Here is a 19,877-nt window from a genome sequence, read left to right as displayed (position 1 = left end):
ACTCTTAATTACTGTCAGATCCACAACAAATAGATGTTGCACATTTCATGTTTAACAAAGCTTTTAACCACCAGGCCACCTGCTATCCCGGAGATTGCTGGAGGTGCTCATACCTTTCTCTCATGCACTCTACTGCTGCAATGGCAAAATGTGGATTTTTCACAACTCATCAAAACACCACAGGCAACAGACCATCTCTGGTCTCGCTATGATTTGATACAGTGAATGGCCCAGGGAAAGATGCTCCCCAGATGCATCAGCTTATTCTCTACCACCACAAAAAGAGATCCGGAACGAAAAGAAAAAAAAAAAAAAAAAAAGACATGTTTGTGGATGCAACACCCGCAGCAGATGGCAATAAAAGAAGACTCAAATTAGTGGCATTCTGTATCACCAAACCTAAACTTCATCTCAGATCAACACTATCCATAATAGTGTTTAAGTAGTAAAAGAAATTTACTTGAATGTGAAATAAACTATTACACATTCTTAGTTCTGATTCACAGTCTCAGACTGGCAGTGACAGTAACATTTTAATAAACATTAGAATGAAGACACCAATATGACCAAATGACACACTTGAAGTGAGAAAACGAACAGGAGAAACCTTGGCATATCCATCCAAAACAGAACCAAAGGAAAAAAAAAAAAAAGGCAGAGAAACTGCTTTTGCGATCAAAACAGTAAATACTTTATTGTAATTTATTAGACAGAATGAGAATGTAAATGAGAAATCGGGAAAGCCAATATTTTCTTTAACAGGCATTTGAAGCGTTTGCTGCGAATGTTCAAGTGATCAGACTGCTTGCAGCCAACCTACAGATCTGCTCGCAGCTGCACAGCACCCAGTGTATTCTGCAAGGGGCAGAGATGAGGCAAGGCTCTCCTGAATCCTGGTGACATGTCTCAATTAAACAACTAGGAATGTTATCAATCAGAGGTGCACATGTGCACACTCCCCCCCACACACACAGACAGTGAAATTCATCCCCCGAGTCGGTTTACTATCAAGCTAATTACGTAAATAGCTTTTGAACTGTCAGCATCTGTCTTTCAAAGAAAAATCAAAGAAAACAATGTGCGAGTTATAAAGCCTAGAAGACACAATAATATTGTATTATGTTCATATTATTAACTATAGTTACAAAAGAAAAAAAGCCTCCTGTATCTACAAGGCTTTGTAGACGAAGAAGAAAAAAAAAACATTAAATGGAAATAAGAATATTTTGAAGTACTCTGTATTCAAATAATGATAAGATGGATAATAATAATTAGAGCATGCAGTATAGAGCATTTTCAAATTTCAAAGCATTAGCTAATTGATTTTCTTAAAGACTGAAAGCAGGTAAAAAGGCACTGTTATGTATTACTTTTACATATGAGAAAACTGAGGCATGAAGTTTTAGAAATTTCCCTGAAGCCTTTCTTAACTTCACACACTGTAAGCTGTTTTAATGCCAGCCTTGCTGAAGTCACCAGACAAATAATTTCAGTAAAGGCCATGAATTTCACTGCAGACTTTAGCAGAGAGAGGCAGTGTATAAATACTTCCAGCTTTGCTTGACCCAGTTTGATATCAGCCAGGGTCCTGTCTAGAGGAGTGCTGGGAATGAGGAAATAACTGACGCTCTCACACTAACCAAGTGACAGAACTGTGCTACAGCACAGCTTCTGGTTAACTTAGCTCTGATGGGGACATAACTACAACACATAAACCATCTAAAGTCTGAGCTATGTCCAAGTGTTTACCACAGTGATGTATTTTTAGTGAGATTTTTTAGGCTGGGAGATGTAATAGTTTCAATAAAAAAACAAAAGAGCTGAGAAGGAGGCTTCTCAAACTGATCAGCCTATTGACTCAGCTGTCCTCAGAAGAGTTAAAATCCTACTAGCAGTAACATTATTATATACAAAGAATGAATAAAAATATCAGGGCAACAGTCCTTAAACCAAGTATCTTTTCTTGAGGGTTCTATTCCAGTATCTTGTCTTGAGATTGTCATTCTCATCCCACTGCCAACTCTTTTTCTTCCCCCACCCCAATTTTACCTTTGCTCTGTCTCATTAGAAATCTAAATCCAGTATTACTCTGCTCAGTATGGGGATCAGGAAAGTAAAATAGAGAGGCTGCCTAATTTTCTTCTGCTGAAAAGCAAACTAATCTTTGTCACGCTTCCCCTAAAAAAAATAAATCTATTTAAAGCCTAGTAATAATTTTAAAGAGGACTCTTCTCCCCTTGCTGCACAGGCAGACGCACCGCTGATGTCACCTGCGGTTGTATATGTGAGGCAATGGGGAGCTGCCATTACGTGCTTTCAGCAAACGTGCTCTGATAAACAGACCTCAGCGGCAGAGGTAAGTTCAGAATTTAAGCTCTTCTTTTCACTCTCTCACAGCAGAAATGTCAATTATTTGTGACTGAGCAGTGAGTATGTACTCGTAGGTTCTGTGCTGATGCGGTGTTCCTGTATGAATTTGTGGGTGGGTGTGGGTATGTGCTTGTGCACGTGTGCAAACTCCCTTGATGCTTCCCTAATCAATACTTTGGGGAGTGTTTTATCACGGACTGGCACACAGCTTTTCAAGCCAGTAAATCTTGGATCTGCTAGGACATAAACATTTTAAAACTGGCATTTTTCATTAAGCATTTAAGCCAACTTTACTACACAATGACCGCCATCACTTACAGCTACCTACCTTGCTAAATTAAATGACTTCATCTGATTGATATGGGAAGTCAGCATAATAAAAGAAAACTTTCCGACTGCTTTTTACTTAGCAGGCCACTTCCACAAGAACAAACAAACAAAGAAAAATCTCAGAATTCAAACCTATTTGCCTGCACCCACAGATTTATGTAATGAATCTTTTTTGCTTGCAAATAAAGGTCCTTTTTAGAACAGCAAGCTCAAAGGAAGCTATATATTTCACCATGTGGTCAGTCTTACTATTTTAGGTTTCAGTGGAAGACTTTGCAGAATGAATAAAAACAAATGATGAACAATTACCGTCTTTTGCCATTACTACCCTCACGAATTAATATTCTGTGGGGACAAAAACTTAGCCGTCTGCTCTGTAACAGCCCAACACGTTACTGTTTCGCAACGCTGGAAAGAAGTTGTCAGTGAGCATTCTTCATTTGCCGTCATAAAAAGTTTTGGTACAGTAGACTGCAAACAAAGCTTGGTATTCAACCAGGTTAGTAACTTATTGTCAAGGTTACAAAAGGAATAGACAACATTTGTATTTTGACTACTTCTCAGAGGTTATTCTTTGTTTGACTGTCTAGACAACAAGCTAGAACTAGGCTAGAGACACAGCATTTGCTAGTGGAACTTCATGCAGCAGCAGTACAAGCAGTAAGAAATATCTATGTATTTGCTTTATTTTGACAAACTGGTAATTGTAGCTCAGCAACATTCAGCTTTACCAGTACATCTTTGAGGTAATTTTAGTACAAAGAAGAACTGGTTTAAGTCCTTTTTGTCATCCAGCACTCTGGATGATATCTAAATACAGTGGTTTGACCTCCACATGTTCAAATAAAATAAAGCCACTGGCATTTGCTACTCTAATTAGTTCAATTTATTCTACTTTCTCCATTAGTAATATTTTTTAAAATAAAAGTTGAATTTGCTTCAAACAGAATCTGATATTTTTCTCATCACACTAAGTATCTTTACAAAAAAAAAGTACAAAAAATCCCAAATAGTCTGAATTTGCTGCTTTGCCACAAATTCTCAGATTTTGCATTTCAGATGCTTTCGGGAAGTTTCCTCCAACAGACACTGCCCCCAACTAACCTCCCATTCTAGGGTCAAATAGGAACAACTCCATCCAGTCACAATCTCCATTTCAGACTTTCATTTGGCCTGAAAGATGTTCTGCGTTGGTGTGGCTCAGTTGGCACTGTCTACTGCCCTGCAGTCTGAGAGTATCGCATTGCACTGTGATCAACCTCCACTATTTCAGCAGCTGCCAAATTTCCTCTCAAAACATAGGTTCCCCTGTGTGCCGCTGGGCAGGTTCCCCCTCTAGCACTCTTGCAATATTAGCAAAGGACTAAAGCTCACTGTCAGCAAATTGCCGACCATTAAACACCCCCAAAAAATAAGCACAAAAAAGACACTAAGTAGGTTGCAATAAGTATTGAATTTATCATAGTTAAAAGCCAACAACCACATGTATCTTACCTCCTTCACTTAAGACTCTCTCACCCTCCTTCTCTCCCCACTCCAAATACAACGCTATCCGCACAAGAAAAGACAAAACATCCACATCTGACACAAGTTTGGAAACATTTTTTGACCACTAATTTGCAAATGCAAAATTCACACAGCTCCTATAGAAGTCTGCAGCTTTCACACATCTCTTGGGGATCTGCACTTCATTACTCACAGGTTTAAACCCAGCGTATTCTCCATTAATAATCTCTCTCCTTCCCCCCCTTCTTCCTGGCCACATCTAAATGCAGAATCCCTAGTTTCTTGCCTTCAGTTTACAGATTATGAGATCCAACATGTCACTCACTGGATTACTGCACATAACCTGAGCACTACCCAAAGCTTACTTGTCTTTAACTTGTCCAGTGTTACTTAAATGGAATTATCCTTCACAATCCATATACCGAATCTGCATAGCCCACTTATCTCAAGATTCTGTGTGTCACCTACCAGATTATCCGTTTTAATCCATACATTGAATCTACATAACATATGTCTTTAATTCACGGGCTCTGATGAGCTATAGTATCACTGAATGGATTATTTCTCTTTATCCATTATTGGCAGCCCTAAGACCGTTCACTATGTACTCTCTCATGCCCCATCTTCCCAACACAGAAGCAAGATTAGAGCCTGGGCAAACACGGCTCTATCATACATCAGACACAGTTGGGTGTAATACCTGCACCAATACTTCATGTAACTTGGAGCACTGGTTCTCACACAAAACAAATGTCTTATGTTATCATGCATTGAAGATTAGGACTGGTAGGCTAATCTTGCTTTCAATTACACTCATAAATCTGGAGTTACTCGGGTAAAGTCTTTGGAGTCACCTAGGTTTAAGTGGATACAAAGAGAGGCTGAATTTCCCCTAATGGTAATCTCTTTGACAGTGGATGCAGAAAACCCATTTGCCAGGCTTGTTTAGGAACTAACCTGTACAACAGAGAGGGATTTTTAAACAACAGAAAATCAGGTTCAGGCTTGCCCAGCCTTTCTTGAGAGATTCGGGCACAATCACTGTTAACAATGCCTTCACTTCCAAAGAAAATCAACTCGGAAAGATTAGAAACAAAAGTCAGTTTAGCCTTTTGTTCCACACGCCTATTCAAATTAGCTAAGTGGGGAACACACAAAATACGTATTTATACTTCTTGACAACTCCCGATAAGTGAGAGATGAACAAGATTAGCAGAAAGGCTTTGTGAACACTGGGGAAGTTTTAAAGAGATTTTTCATGGAGGACGAAGCCGCCTCGCTCCCAGCTGCGTAGGCACGACCGTGTGCCTCACGACGCACCTGGCCGTCCAGGGCCAGCAGCCTCCCCTGAAGTCTGCTCAGAGGAGGCCCAAAGCCAGCACAATGCAAGTCTCATGCCTGTTTTCTAAGTATGGGGATGGGGATGGCCACTGATACTGAAGAGCCTGGAAATACACTTCTCACACCTTAAGCTATTGATGCTCCATCCTGCACGCTGCACCTGCCGCATTCAGCAGCATCGTGTCAGAGGAAAGCAGCCACTGCCACCCAGCAGTTCACAGAAGGCTCTGCTGAGAGGGGCTGTAATTCTCTTCCTACAGATGATCAGTCTGAAAGCTGAAGTTCTCTCTGCCTCGCTGACTCCAATAAACTGCATTATCCATGAATAACCCAGAGACCTTTTGAGCCCCATTCTTGACTATGATGGATATAAGTAAGTTTGAACAGACTTTAACCAGTTCAATATATAGTTTTATAGTTTCATTTAAAAATATTTCCATTTAACTGCAAGCTTTGTAGGTTTTATTATAGATTGACTTGTTCTAAACAGAGTAAAAATTGTATGGATTTCAAAAAAAAATTCTTAAGAAATACCCATTGCCAAACTCATATTATTTGTTTAACCCTCTCTAAACAAACAGCGGCATTGGAATTAAATTTTTCCAGATATGACAGTTTCTAGACTTTGCCCCATTTTCAATATAAGGGTATTCCCTTGCCATATCTTTCAGTCAAGCCCTGAAATGTCTTGTTACATTTCCCTTTCCTTTAATAGCTGGACATACACAGATCCTTCTGACTGAGACCTTAAAGTTTATAAGCAAACCTTTGCAGATTCTCTGTGATGGATTTCCCATTTTACAGGCATGCAAATTAAGAAGAGGGGACTTAAAGCAGCTATTGAAAGTAACAAAGCAAGTAAGAGAAAGAAGTGAACACAAAACTAGAGTCTAGTGACTTATTCCCGCCATTCACAAACTCCTCAGTCTTTAATAAAATATTACTGCTTTCTAACTTAAAAGAAATAACACTAATAGAAAATAAAGTCTTCCACTTCATCTCCCTTTCTTTTAATCTCTGCCAGAGAATAAAATTCAGTGGTAATAACACAGACTTGGGCATTAACAATATGTAGCCTAGTGCTGAGACTTTAGCACATGACATACTAAAATTCCCCCAGATCTAATGAAAAACACAATGAAATTTTGAACAGTTATATGGAAAAAACGATTCAGTGCAGAAGACAGTTGGGCAGTACAGCTTCTACTGCTGTCCACATTCCAGGGTGTATTAATAAGACACTACTTGTGCGGTGTTTCCAAATATTGCTAATATAGAAATGAAAGAAAAAAAAATGCAGCTGCCAAGCCAAATATAGAGAGAAGTTAATTAAAAAATCACAACTGGAAAACTTAATAACTGCACATTCATATAGAAGGACAAAAACATTTTCTAGTGTAATATATGGGTGTTTGTACACGCATACGTGAGTATAAAACAGCTCCACTTGCACACCTTTCATGTTGTCTCACTAAATACAGCTGCAATACAGCTGACCCATTGTTTGTTGGCCGCTCATGGCTGGCGGTGCCATGAAAACCGCATTCCTGGGCACTAAATAATCAGCCTGCGTGACCCCCCAAGAACCTGTAAGTCAAATTCATTTACCCCCAGAGGGCAATGCTCTATTGTATCCTCCCTCCTTTCCAGCCACCTAGGAACAATGGACAATAATTGCAACTGTCACGGCAGTCAGAAGGAAAAATAAACCAGTGCCTGTTTTCACAGCTTACTGCCAAACCTGATCCAAACACCTAATAACCATGCCCCCCAACCATAGCACCACAGTTGCACTAAAAAGCCTCAGATGTGAGGCTTTTGAACGGAGCTGCAGAACAATAACTCAACTTGTGTTCAAAATATGAAGCTAAAAAACAAAAATTAAAGCAGAGCAAACTCTTCTTTGAGGCTGTGCTGTTTCTCCCCCTACTTCCCCCGGGCAAGACTGAAAGGACTGTTGAATTTCTTTCCTGCTAGCATAGAGCTGCTGCTGCCGCTTTCAAGTTTAACTTGTGAAAGGGAAAGAGAGGGAGGGAGAAAAAAGATTGCCCTCCAAGAGAACAAGATCACAGGGACTGGGAGCAGACTGCCTTTGCAGTTCGCAGCACTTTTCAGCGCAGCGAGTCCTGAGGGAGAGAAACGCTGGGAAAACTTCTGCAAGCTCCAGCACACCAGGAGTTAAAGCAGCTCCAGAAATCCTGCAAGAATTGCCGAAACACACCCAAAAGTGGCTATGAAAGCCGCCAGTGTGTCCTTCAGGTCCAAAACTTCTTAAAGATTCATCAGGCCGTGGCAGATGATGCTGTTAATTCAGAACAATGTACTTCCAAACAATAGGAATCACAGGTATGACCTGTTGCTCTGCATGCGCGGAGAAAATGTGCTCAGCTCAGTGGGAATGAAGAACACAGAGTTTGGCCCTCAGTTATAACAAGAATATCACATCCCGTTTGGGGCTGAAGCACGATATTCTGTTCTAAAGTTATCCTACATATGTAATGATTTTTATTTTTATTTTTTAATTATAGACTCTTAGAAAGAAACTAGGGGAAGCAAGTGGCATACTTTCCTACTTGTGTAAGTCAGAGGACTAGAGCAAATTAATGCTGGTGACATATTTGTGACAAGCTGGAAGGCACATACAACTAGAATAACACCATCTTTGCACACTGACCCATGTATTAACCTCTCAGAGCATGTCATGTTGCAGTCTTTCCCGAATACTGCCCACCTCTTGCACAGAAGGTCCTTGAACCTGCCAGGCACAAGGTCTGGGAGCCTGTCTGAATGAGGATCTCTGTACTGGGAACACCATTAGTACGCAAACAAACCAAAAATAATGGAGAGGGATAAAATCTCATTTAAAAGCATAAAAGAAGGGTTTAATTTTAATCTCATTCTACTTTCACATTTCCAAAACAACATTGGCTTTGATTTTGCTACTCCAGATGTACACTGATAGAAATGGGAGAAGGATCAGACTCCCTGCTTCTTTTCAGAATAATAATGGCTGCTCTGAAAACTAAATTTTTTGCCACACAGGTATTTCGCACTGGTTCCTCATCACAAGTGTTCAGGAAGAATGATTAAAAATATTAAATTACATGAAAACAAACAACTACAGGTTCCCTAAAATGACCTCACATATATAAAATGGGGAAATATCTTGGCAAAGCAGAAGCTACTGCTGCTGGAGAGTGGTCAAATTTTGTCATTTTCCTTCTGGAGTACGGCTTTAAAAGAACGTGTTTTAGTGCACAGATGTTGTACGCTGTCTTTTAAAATCTGCACAGGCTAATTTTGGTACCTAGAGATATCATTACACAAACTTTGCTCTTTTTTTTTTTTTTTTTTTCCCTCTACACACTTAAAGTCAAAAATCTCCATCATCAAAATCTGTACGAACATTAACAGGGACTTATATCACCCTCAGATTTCAAAAGCTGAGTTCTGCTATACTCTGACACCACACATACGCCTGTGTTTGATACATGAGTTGACTTTTTTTCAGTCCAGGAACAAGATGTGTCCTCTTATAATGCAGAATGATATGTGCAACAACAGCTTTATATAAATTAATTCACTTAGGGCAATATAACGTTTTATTTATTTACATTAACTACAGATGGAGAGCATACACTTCATTTAAGCCTCGAATTACCATGTTTCGAGGGGAGGGGAAGGAACAGGAACAAACAAACAAAGTTCCATAAAGCCCATGATATAAGCATATTAATTCTCAGCTGTAGCACAGAAAGAGCATTACCTTTTATTTCTCCAAAGTTCCCTGATCCCATGGCAAGAAGCTTGTCTTTCCAGTCCTTTGATAGTAGCTTTTCAATACTGGGAGTTTCTGAGTGAAGGGGGGAAAAAAAATGTAAGCAAATCAACATGACTGTCTCCACAATAGAACTCATTAAAAGTCTATCTGCTAAAAATAAGGCCAACCCTATTCTGGGCCCCAGTTCGTAATGACTTCATCAACAAACTGATAAGAGGGGAGGAAAAAAAAAAAAAAAAAAAAGAAGAATGTGTTTTGTCACCTGCTGTTTCAAAACCATTAGCTTTTTCCTCTTGTGGAACAAAGCCATGGTAATTCCGTATGACAATGGGCACATATAAACCTGCAGTTCATTGTTTTTCAATTTGTTGAACAAGTTGCTGCTTATAATGGATGCCTGTCAATTTCTGGGTGTTAGTCTGCAGTCAAAAAATAATTATGTTGATAAAATGCAGAGTAAAAAGAGAGAGAGGGAGAGAGACAGAGAGGGAGAGAGAGAGAGAAGCAAAGAATTAGCTCCTAAATCTGCTACGTGTAATTATATCCCTCTGAGTGTTTACAATTACATCCACTTTATAATGTGTGTTTAAACATCGCGTGGTGGTAAGCATACTGTGGAAAGATTTTCCAGTAACACGCACATTATAAATAATAATAAAAAGTCGGGTATGAAAAAACCTTTAAACGATTGCAAAATCCAGAGGGAGAAAAGGCACTGCTTAGAATGGAAACCCATTATTTGCTCATTTCAGATTCTATCACTTCCTTTAAAAATAAAATAAAATAAAATAAAATAAAATAAAATAAAATATATTCGTTCGGTATTTTCAGCAGAAATGCAGCGAGGGTGTGGATAGGTCTGATATTTATGTCTATAACTCTTGTATTCTGACCTCTTTTTGTGTAGAATTTTAATGCATAAGTAAATATAAATGCTAATAAAATTCAGAGAACATTAAACTCAATTCCAAACAATGTAATTGTATATTCTTGTCAGCATTTAGATGGGTACACAATTACAATAGCTTTCAATCCCACGATTAGCACTGCATTCAGTTAGAAAATGGAGTGTACTAAAAGATAAGTGTCCCAGTATGCACCATCTAAATAACAATACCCACACTTATTATCTGGATCTAAGACATATACTGCTATTCTCCACATTCGTGTTTATGTGTATTTGTATTTGTTCAGGCATTTGTTTACCCCCTACCAGGAGCATAAAGGGAGTACATGTTAACTTATCAAAGGGACCGTCTGGCCTAGAGACCATACAATTATTAGCAACTGGTTAATTTTCCCCACAGTAAAAACCATTACGAGGAGCCTTCATTATCTCGTTTGGCTAATCCTGCCGACTTTCTTGAAGCCCCAACTCCGAGCTCTTCCGAAGAGGCGCTTCGAGACCCCGAGGGGAGGCTTCCAGCTCCCCCCTCTGCGCTCCGCGCCCGCGGCCCTTCGCCTTTTTTTTTTTTCTTTTTTTTTTTTTTCCGCTTTATTTCCCGAATTTCTCCTCCACGAAGCCTCGGGGGGCGGCGAGGAGCCCTCCACGAAGCCTCGGTGGCGGGGGGCGGCGAGGAGCCCCGGCTTCCCCTCGGCACCCGCCGCCACCGCCCGCAGCCCTACGCGCTCGGGCTCGCTTGGGGCGAGCGCCCGTGCCTCTGGACGCGGCTCTGTGGGTCAAACAAGGCAGGAATGCGGCTACGGAACCCCCCCTGCGGGCACCACCTCGCACTTCTCAGCCTGTTGTCAGCGAAGCCCGTGACAAAGCCGTTCCCCAGCGGCTCGACAAAACGTGCGCGGAGCCCGCCGGGGCCGTCCCCGCAATCGGCGGCGAGGAGGCGAAGAGCGAGGGCCGGGCAGCGCCGAGGAGGTGCTCCGAGCTGATGCTCCGAGCTGCGGGAGGCTGCGGGCTGCCTGGAAATGCAACGGCCCCGCGCCTGGAACAGGGCGCGCTCACCTCGGCGGCGTCGCCCCTGCTGAAGGGCTACGCGTTAACTTCTAAATATTAGACGGATTGCCTTTTCTTTCGGAAAAAAAAAAAAAAAAAAAACGCGCAATCGTGTTTAATTAATGTATTAACTTAGTTTCGAGCCCCTCTTGGTTTGAACCGCGGTTTTCACTTCAGCACAATGTTGATACAGAACCAGCAAATAGTTGTCCTGCTAATACTTGAAAAGAACTTTAATTCTTAAAGACAATAGCTTCCCCGCCTCTCTAGCTTCACAGAGCTGAAGAGCTGTATTAAATAACAGCTTGTTTAATTCTACTATACACCGTGTTAACATATTGTACTTGCATAAAACATGCTATTCACACACTCAACCTATCACATTTCAGTAACTGCTTGTGAAATACATTATGCACCATATCTTGGAAACAAACATTTACTATGTCATTTATGAACCCCGTTAAAATAAATAAATAAATAAATAGATAAATAAAAATTGAAATTTATACATCTTAAATAAAAATAACTGCTTAAAAGGTTACGACTGTACAGCTTTCACAAATTACACAGAAACAAACCAAGCTTTTGTTCAGCTTTTTTCAGGCTTCTTTGGGAAGATGATGCGCACAAATTAAGAAAAGAAACACTGTACCTTGCTTGCGAAGCACTCCTCAAGATTCATTAGAAAGTCAATAAAACTTTTAAGGCCTGCACGTTCACTGTGCAGTTTGAAATTGGAAAAGGTGGTCTGCACACAAGAACTGTTGCTATTCCTAGTCCCTTCTCTAGCACTCGTTTTCCTCTTGGATTTAACAAAATGATTTCACCACATCTGAGTTACAGTGGTATGGATTTTGGACATGCATCAGGACAACTATGTATTATTACAATCTGTATTTGCATTCCAAACAGCTACAGACGACATGCTCTGCCATTCTGCGTATCACAACTATTCTCAACTCCTCCTAATTCCATCTTTGAGCGGAGCCCAGGATTAGCCCCACTTCTCCCCCTATCCCCACTTGAGCTAAGGAGACCCTCCATTACCTATTTGCAGCATGAGTCCTATGGCACGCAGTAAAACAGTTCCCTGTTTATCCACAGCACAGTATGAATAAATCTACAAAAAGAGTTGTTCGCGGGTAGTTTGTGAGCAGTAATTCATTAATGTTTGGGAAATATTTTAGTTCCAGAAAGACTATGTAAAGTGGTAAGTGTAATTATAAAAGAGGATTACGCCAAAGAGGGCACCAAAGAGAAAGACTGAGATGGAAAGAATAACAGGAGTCATTAAGAAAATGCTGGCGAAGAGGAGACTGACTGGATTAATACAGATACAAATGAATCCACAGAAGTGATTTGTGCTGTCTCTATTCAGCACGTTTATCAGTCATTAGCTCTTTACTGGAGATATTTATGGCTCATCTTGCTTCTCTTGTTTTGCCCTTGCCTGTGTGAATTGCATGTGCTTCCTTGCACTGCTGCATATGGCAGGAACCCCTGAAGAATAGCCCTCTGAGGAGAGAGAGCTGGACATCACTGTGACCGTGCATGGCCTCACCGCTCCTGCCCATGCCAAGCGCTCTCGGGGCTGACTCCCTGCCCCATGAAACCTGAAGTCTGATTCCAGAAGCTGGTGATTCTCACTTGGGCCTTTTCTGGGAAGCTGAGTAGTCCCCCATTAACTGCTCCCATTTGCACGTACACGTGCACGTGTGTGTTTGTACATATTGGGCATGCATATAGATGCTGAAATGCTTCAACAGTACTGAAAAGCAAACCATCTGAGTAAATTAGCATACAGTCCTTTTTTAATCTAACTTTTTGGATGTTAACAAGCATACCATTGTCCTTCTCCTTCTATATTTGACCTTTACACATGCCTTCATTCACTTATTTGCTTAAAAGACAAAGTTTTCACATTAAGGAAGGAACAGTTTGTTTCCAGGAAGTGGCCTGCGCTACAAAGCTGTAGTAAGAGTCACTGTTTTTAGCACTGTCTGGTAGACATGTGTTTAATTTAGTCTACTTCCAGAAGTTGCATTATTTTTTTCAGGCATTGAAACTCCCCTTTGGGAGTGACTTAATCAGTTCAGTCACATGTACCCAAACCTGCCTGCCAAACCAGGCCCACAACGCTACCTTCCCTTCAGGCCTAACCCCTCTGGTAGTTCTCTTCAATCCACCCTCCAGGGTCAGTCTTGGAAATCTACTTATAAAAGCTAAGGATAGTCTTCACTGCCAAATCCTTCCCTATTGCCTCTTTCTGCTCTTGCTGAGTATTTACTAAAAGGAAAACTCCAGTCTTTCAGTCTCACACAGCTGCCTGCTTCCAGAGAAAGGCAAGTCATTTCATCATGCTGTAACAGGGTACAAGATGGGGGCTGTTCACATGAGGCACTTCCAGAAGAACCATATTTGAGGAGGAGAGAAGGCAGCAAAGCTCTGGTATTATAAAGAAGAGACAACTACTACTGAAGGGAAGGAGGCTGACATAAGTCAACCACAAGTTAGAGGAACATTCCGAGTACTGGAGCCTCCTGCTTGAATGGTGTCTGAGCTCAGCTGCTCTCCCAAGGAGGTGCCCCAAGTGCTCCCTCCTCCATAACTACTGTGAACAGTTCTTGTCCTGCGATGAAAGAGAAAGACTCCTTAGAACAAAGTAAAAGAAAGATGTTTGGCCTCAACACAGATGATGACATGATCTGCAGCAGGGTGGAGAGAAGCCAGGAGTTGCTCAATACCCAGCCAGACCACCAGACATTTCCTGCCAACACATGTCATTCCTAGAGGAAGGAGTATTTGGTCGGCATAAATGATCATGAATAAACTTTAGCATTGGCTGATATACCCTTTACTTCTGGCAAGCACTTTCCTTTATATTATGAAAGAGCTGGCAAATACCCTCCCATCCATTATTCACCCTTTTCTTCTGCTATGGTCATAAATATGTTACACCTGTTGGCCTCAGCCTCAGTTCCACCCACCATTTCTACAACCCTCACCTATCGATGCACCATCCCTCTGGCATTTTGTTCTGCACCACAATGAAACTCTGTTTTAAATCGGGAAACACGATTAAGGGCAGATTTCCACTCTTCCTTTAAAAGAATAGACAAGCACATGCAGACACAAAATTCCTGTTTTTATGCACCCTTTTCAGTATGAAGGTCTTACCTATACAAAATAATAAACAATATTCATAGCAAAGAAAATTAAACATCATTGTGAAGAAATAGTTGGTATCAGCAGGTTACATAGACATACAGCATCTGCATACACATATGGTTCTCCATCAACAGAATCATGCTTTTTAGGGAACTACTTGCAGCTAGGCAAGACACTATGAATCATGAGCAGGCACAACACAGAATCTATTTAAATTTGGAAATCAAAAACCACACAACATACATTTTTCTCTTGCCTTCCAGGAAGCACCACAATTTCTTACTGATCTAAAAGCATTTTGAACTTTTGGAGAATACAATAGGAAACACCTCTATAAATGTAAATATTGTTCAAATGTATGACTTTGATGCCACAACAGGAAAACAGTCTGACTGTAAAAATGAAACAACAACAACAACAAAAAACACAAAACCAACAAACCAAACCAAAACAACAACAAAAATTCACCTCAGGTCTAGTAAGCAAAAAATGTGGTGCTAGATAAAATACTAGCTGAAGCTTCAATGACTAGACAGAAAGAAATATGCTGTTGGTTTCTTTGTTCATACACACAAAATGCTTTTTGGTCTGTGGACACAAATTCAGAGAGCTGAATGAAATATTCAACTTTTGATGAGATATTATGAAGCTACGGTGCTTTGGCCAGCACATCATAGTACGACTCTTACTACACCACTCCATCACAACCACTGTGCAGAAAACAGCTGGGCTACACATGTCCATGGGTGGCTTCCAAACCTACTAAAAGCTCCCTTTGCTGGCAAGGATAGCCAGCCTTCCTGCTCTCAGAGTCTCAAGTCCCACCCCAGCCACGTTAGTTCCATAGCATTTTATCTCAGAGGACAAAATCAACTTCTCCGTCCACAGGTGACCACAGTCACCTGCAGAGCACAATGACATCAGGTTACCACGGTATTCTTGTTGCACATACTTGAATGTTTTCCTGTATGCTTAATAATACCAGAGTTGTTTTCAAGTTGCTGGCTCTCTTTTGTAATATCCATCATGCTGCATTAATGAAGTATACACTATATGAATGGTAAGACATTTTTATTGTGATTTTTTGGCACAAGGGTACTGCTTCTTATGCTAAAGAAAAGTAATTGACATTGCCAGAAAAGGTTCCATAGCACAACAAATAAATTATTCAATATTTTAAACCAAAATCAGTAATCTGTGAATGCCACTAAAAGCATGATTTTACTCTATCCACAAATATACAAGCAGTTGTTTTTTCCAACTGCTCACTGATACATACTGCCAGTCCTACCAGAAAGTTACCTAAAAACACAAGTACATTTGTTTGGAAGGAAAGAGTTAGAGTAATCTTCAGATACACTATACTACCAGTTGTTGAACGAATTATCCCTTTGCATGTAAGCGAGGAGCCAACACACCACAGCACAAGGAAGGAACACATGGCTAAGCAGGACAGGGGGAAGGCACAGGGACTTCTTAAGCTAGATTTGTGGCCAAAACCAGCATCTCGTTCAACTACACCCTCAGGAACAGTCAGGCTATTGTCTGAAATTTTTATAGTTTCCATCACCTGAATGCACTGGCAGTTGTATTGTTAACTGTGTACTTTTCAGGCTGTCTCATTTCAACAAATGGTCACCTCACTCATTCACTTTGGGAGCAGTGCCATGCTCTAGATATGACATAAAACACAAAGAAACCAAGTTTGTCATGTAATATCAACTACCAGCCCTTCAGTCTCCCAGCATCAGAGTCTACATTCATTTTGGAGCTACTTAGGCAGTAGTTAAGATTTTCTCAGCTTCCATCCTCCTTATTGGTAGAAAGCTTTGTGACAGAGTTTGCTTTCAGAATGTGAAATATTCAAGTAATTCTAAAAATCAAGTTGCTATAGACTCCTTTGGGGTGACAATGGTTATGTCAATGACACACCAAACCCTTCTGGGGCTGCATACCTGACAAAAACACTTCTTTCATTAACAGGCTGTTGAGTCAGGGAACAAGCATGCATCTCCACTATCAACTCAAAACAACAAGGAATCCCAGCTCATTCAGTCCCTGCTACTTCCAGGCACACTAACATCTAGAGTACGTACCTCATCGCCCTGCATACACCTTAGTGTCAACAGATCCTCTCAAGGCTACCAAGTGTACCTTCATTACCCCCTCCACAATGATAATCTGCGTTTGCAAGCTGCTGTATGATAACAGCCACCTGTGCCATTATTGTTGGAGTGGCATTTGTATTTGTGTGCCTGCACTGCTGGGCAGTGGTGTGCTTCACACACACCTCCAAGAACTTCGCCTTCCACACCAAGCCTGGAGCTGCTGATGATCATTTCAGGTTTGAATGGAGATGTGTCTGCATTACGGGATACTCATAAAACCACCACAGCTTAATTATTCTGCATAAACACTGAAACAGAGTAGTTCGTAGTCAGTATGCTGTTACCCTCTACCAAAATCCTTGTCCTTGCAAAGACAATAGTAGGATATCTCCAGTCCTCACAGTAGAGAATTCATTCAGCCTCTGCCTTCCTAGTCCTACAGCAGAGCAACTGCATCCCCCAGAGCAGGGCCCATCGAGGCGCTGCAAATGGTACTAGATACTATGCACAGCACAATGTCTCTTTTGTCGACGAGATTTGTTGGGACTCAGTGCTTTGGATTCCCAAAGGCATTCAGGAGCATAAATCTCATTCTGGAAAGGAATTAGGCTCCTGACTGTCTTTGGAGATCCAGGCCAGTGAGCTGGCCGAAAGAGCTGATCGTGAACACATCCTGCCAACTGCGGCATTTCACTGGCAGAACTTTTGCTTGGAACATCCTCTGCAGCATACATGATCTTTAGAATGATCCCAGCTCCCCGCTACCACCATCTTCTTCACCCCTAATTAAATTAACAGACAAGTAGGAAGCAAGTTATTTAACATTACCAAACTTACAAAGAAATAAATAAAAGCCCCCCCCACACTTTCCTAACATACAAAAATAAATAAATAAATAAATCAGAGTAACTCACATTCAAACATCTGAACAGCAACATTTTCCTTTTTCATTGATGTTACAATTACACCAGTGGGAATCTTTAGGAAAAGAAGGGCAACAGTAAAATAAAATAAAAATATTCTCCTATGGGTGAAAAAAGATAATTTTGCCTTAATATGTGTCTTTAAACTTTCTAGCACTTCTTTAATTCCAGGCATCTCTAAATGAAAGACGGAATTGATTTTTGCAGGAGTGGTCCACCCAGCAAAAAACCTGTGTCAGTTGACAGAAGGAGGCACTATACCAAGCCTGAACTTCACTGAAATTCTGAAACCACAAAGATGTTTTAATATTTCCAGAAACTATTTCAAGAGTAACAACATAAAAAAAGAGACATCTGGAATTAAATGCCATTAACTTTCATGTTAGTTTTATTTTTCTGTCTCACTTAGACAGAGATACTCCATTGAAATTCATATTCCCCTGAAATATATTTTTGTATTAGACTACCAACAGAGTCAGTTTCTAATTAAAGAGCCATAATATATTGTTAGTATTAACAGAGGGCAGTGGTTTTTGTCTGCTATATTTTTACATCTTCCACACATTCCAAATGAACAAGAAAGCTTAAAAAAAAGTGTTCACTGAGATGACTATACATCAACTTTTTACAGGTATTTACAGTTATCATTAAAGATGTTCTAGTTTATCCTTTGACAGAAATCTCTTCTCTTCTCTTCACATAAAACTCTCAACCCTCCCAACACTAACACAAAACCTCAAGGTAGTCAAAAAGCATATCATCTAAATAATCATAAAACGTAAATTGAGAACTACAGTGCTTGGCTAGAATTTCCAGGAAATCCTTCTGAAGTTCAACCACTCCACTGCAAATACTGAATGAAATTCAACAGCAACAGTGTCACACTGCTGCACAGTTACTATAGCATTTTTTACCTGAAAATCTCAAAGTGACTTTTTAAAAGTGGAAAAAAATGCAGCCTGAAGTGCTTGTTATTTCCCCCAAAATGACAAAAGCAAGGGCTGTAAGTGATGAAGCTGAGGAGACCATTTTCTAAATAGCCTTTCAGCCACAGCCATTATTTCCTGCCACCGAAACATATGCAACTTTGGCCCCTAGATTATCAACTGTAAAGGGAGCTGTTGGTATTTGGGGCTTATTACTTCTGGGTCTTTCTTACATGTCACCTTTATTCTGACAAAGAAGAGCTTTATTTGCCAACACAAGAGAGCAATAATAAAAATGATCCTTGTGGGTCCCTTCCAACTCGCAATATTCTATGAAAAATAAAACTGAAATGAGTGATCTGATCAAAAAGCTACAACTTCTGCGGTTGAGGCTTGGTTTGGGGCTTTTTTGTTGTTGTTTACTGTAACTGCTCTCATGTACAAACAGCATGCACAGATCAGGCCCTGTTGCCTGGCATTCCTGGAGGCTTTTGGCTCCTGCTCGTGCTGAGCCTTGCTGCCAGCCCCTGGGGAAGTCTTCTGCTACAGGGCAAAGAGGCTGGAGAGCAGGGGACGGAGGAGGCCTCACCTCTGAACCTAAGTCGTGAAATGTCCTCCTGCAGCTGCACTGACATACATGTTAGTGAACTAATCACTGGTTTCCACCCTCCTCCCCCCACCTCTTTTTTTCTGTTGTTTTTTTCCCCCCCTTTTTTTTTGACAGCTGTCTTCCTATCTTCCCAACAGGTGCTATTAGGCCCTGAACAATGGCTAAGGCTTTTAAGCCACTGCTGTTGACAAGTGAAAGGGAACAACAAATGGCTCAGTAGTGCTCTTCTCCCTGGGTCACTCAACCAATGGTAATAGTTATTATTTTTATTTATTAGCTCTGCGGCACTGTCCTCCGTTGTACCTCCCCCAACCTCCCCTTTCCGTGACAGCAAGGAGCTTTTTAACTTTTAATAAAAATGGGTGAGCGCTTAGCTCCTGAGCTAGCTCTTTCCGTAAAGTGCACAGCTAATGAATGTTGTCCATTTAGACCTGGATAATTTATGATGTCAGCGGAGTGGAGGTGGGGAGGGGTGAATCGAGATATGACCATTAGTTAAACGGCAAGAAGTGACAGAGAGAGTAAGGGGATGCACACATTGGACTCAGGACGAGCTCACCCCACACCCCAAGTATTTGTTTTTGTAGGATAAGTACAAGGCTAGGCAATAAATAAGACATTCCCTCTTTTCAGGTTAACACATTTTTTCTTCACCGTTCTTAGCATTTCACCAACCGTATTATAATTCTCTTCAGAGAACAATGGCATATGGAAGAAAAGTTAATTTTCTCTTAAACGAAAGTGACCCATTTAAACACAGCACTTGGACCTTTTGTTACTAGGAGAAAAACAATGCCAAAATGTCTTCTCATCCTAATAACGAATAAACATATACTTACTAGCTGACATGACTCATTAGTAAA

At 40.7% G+C, this 19,877-nt stretch overlaps 1 protein-coding gene across 1 annotated transcript in view; it reads right to left on the bottom strand.

The window, feature by feature from the left end:
• Window positions 1-19,877, bottom strand: part of SOX5 (SRY-box transcription factor 5) — a 290,578-nt gene that overhangs the window by 151,059 nt on the left and 119,642 nt on the right. Inside the window, exon 4 of the mRNA XM_084290955.1 lies at window positions 9,314-9,400. Coding sequence (XP_084147081.1) covers window positions 9,314-9,400 — 87 coding nt within the window. The remainder of the gene's footprint in view (window positions 1-9,313; window positions 9,401-19,877) is intronic.

Source organism: Netta rufina (genome assembly GCF_964035555.1).
Source record: "Netta rufina genome assembly, chromosome: 1".
In the NCBI taxonomy this organism is placed as follows: Eukaryota; Metazoa; Chordata; class Aves; order Anseriformes; family Anatidae; genus Netta; species Netta rufina.
This window is presented reverse-complemented; position numbering and strand designations above follow the sequence as displayed.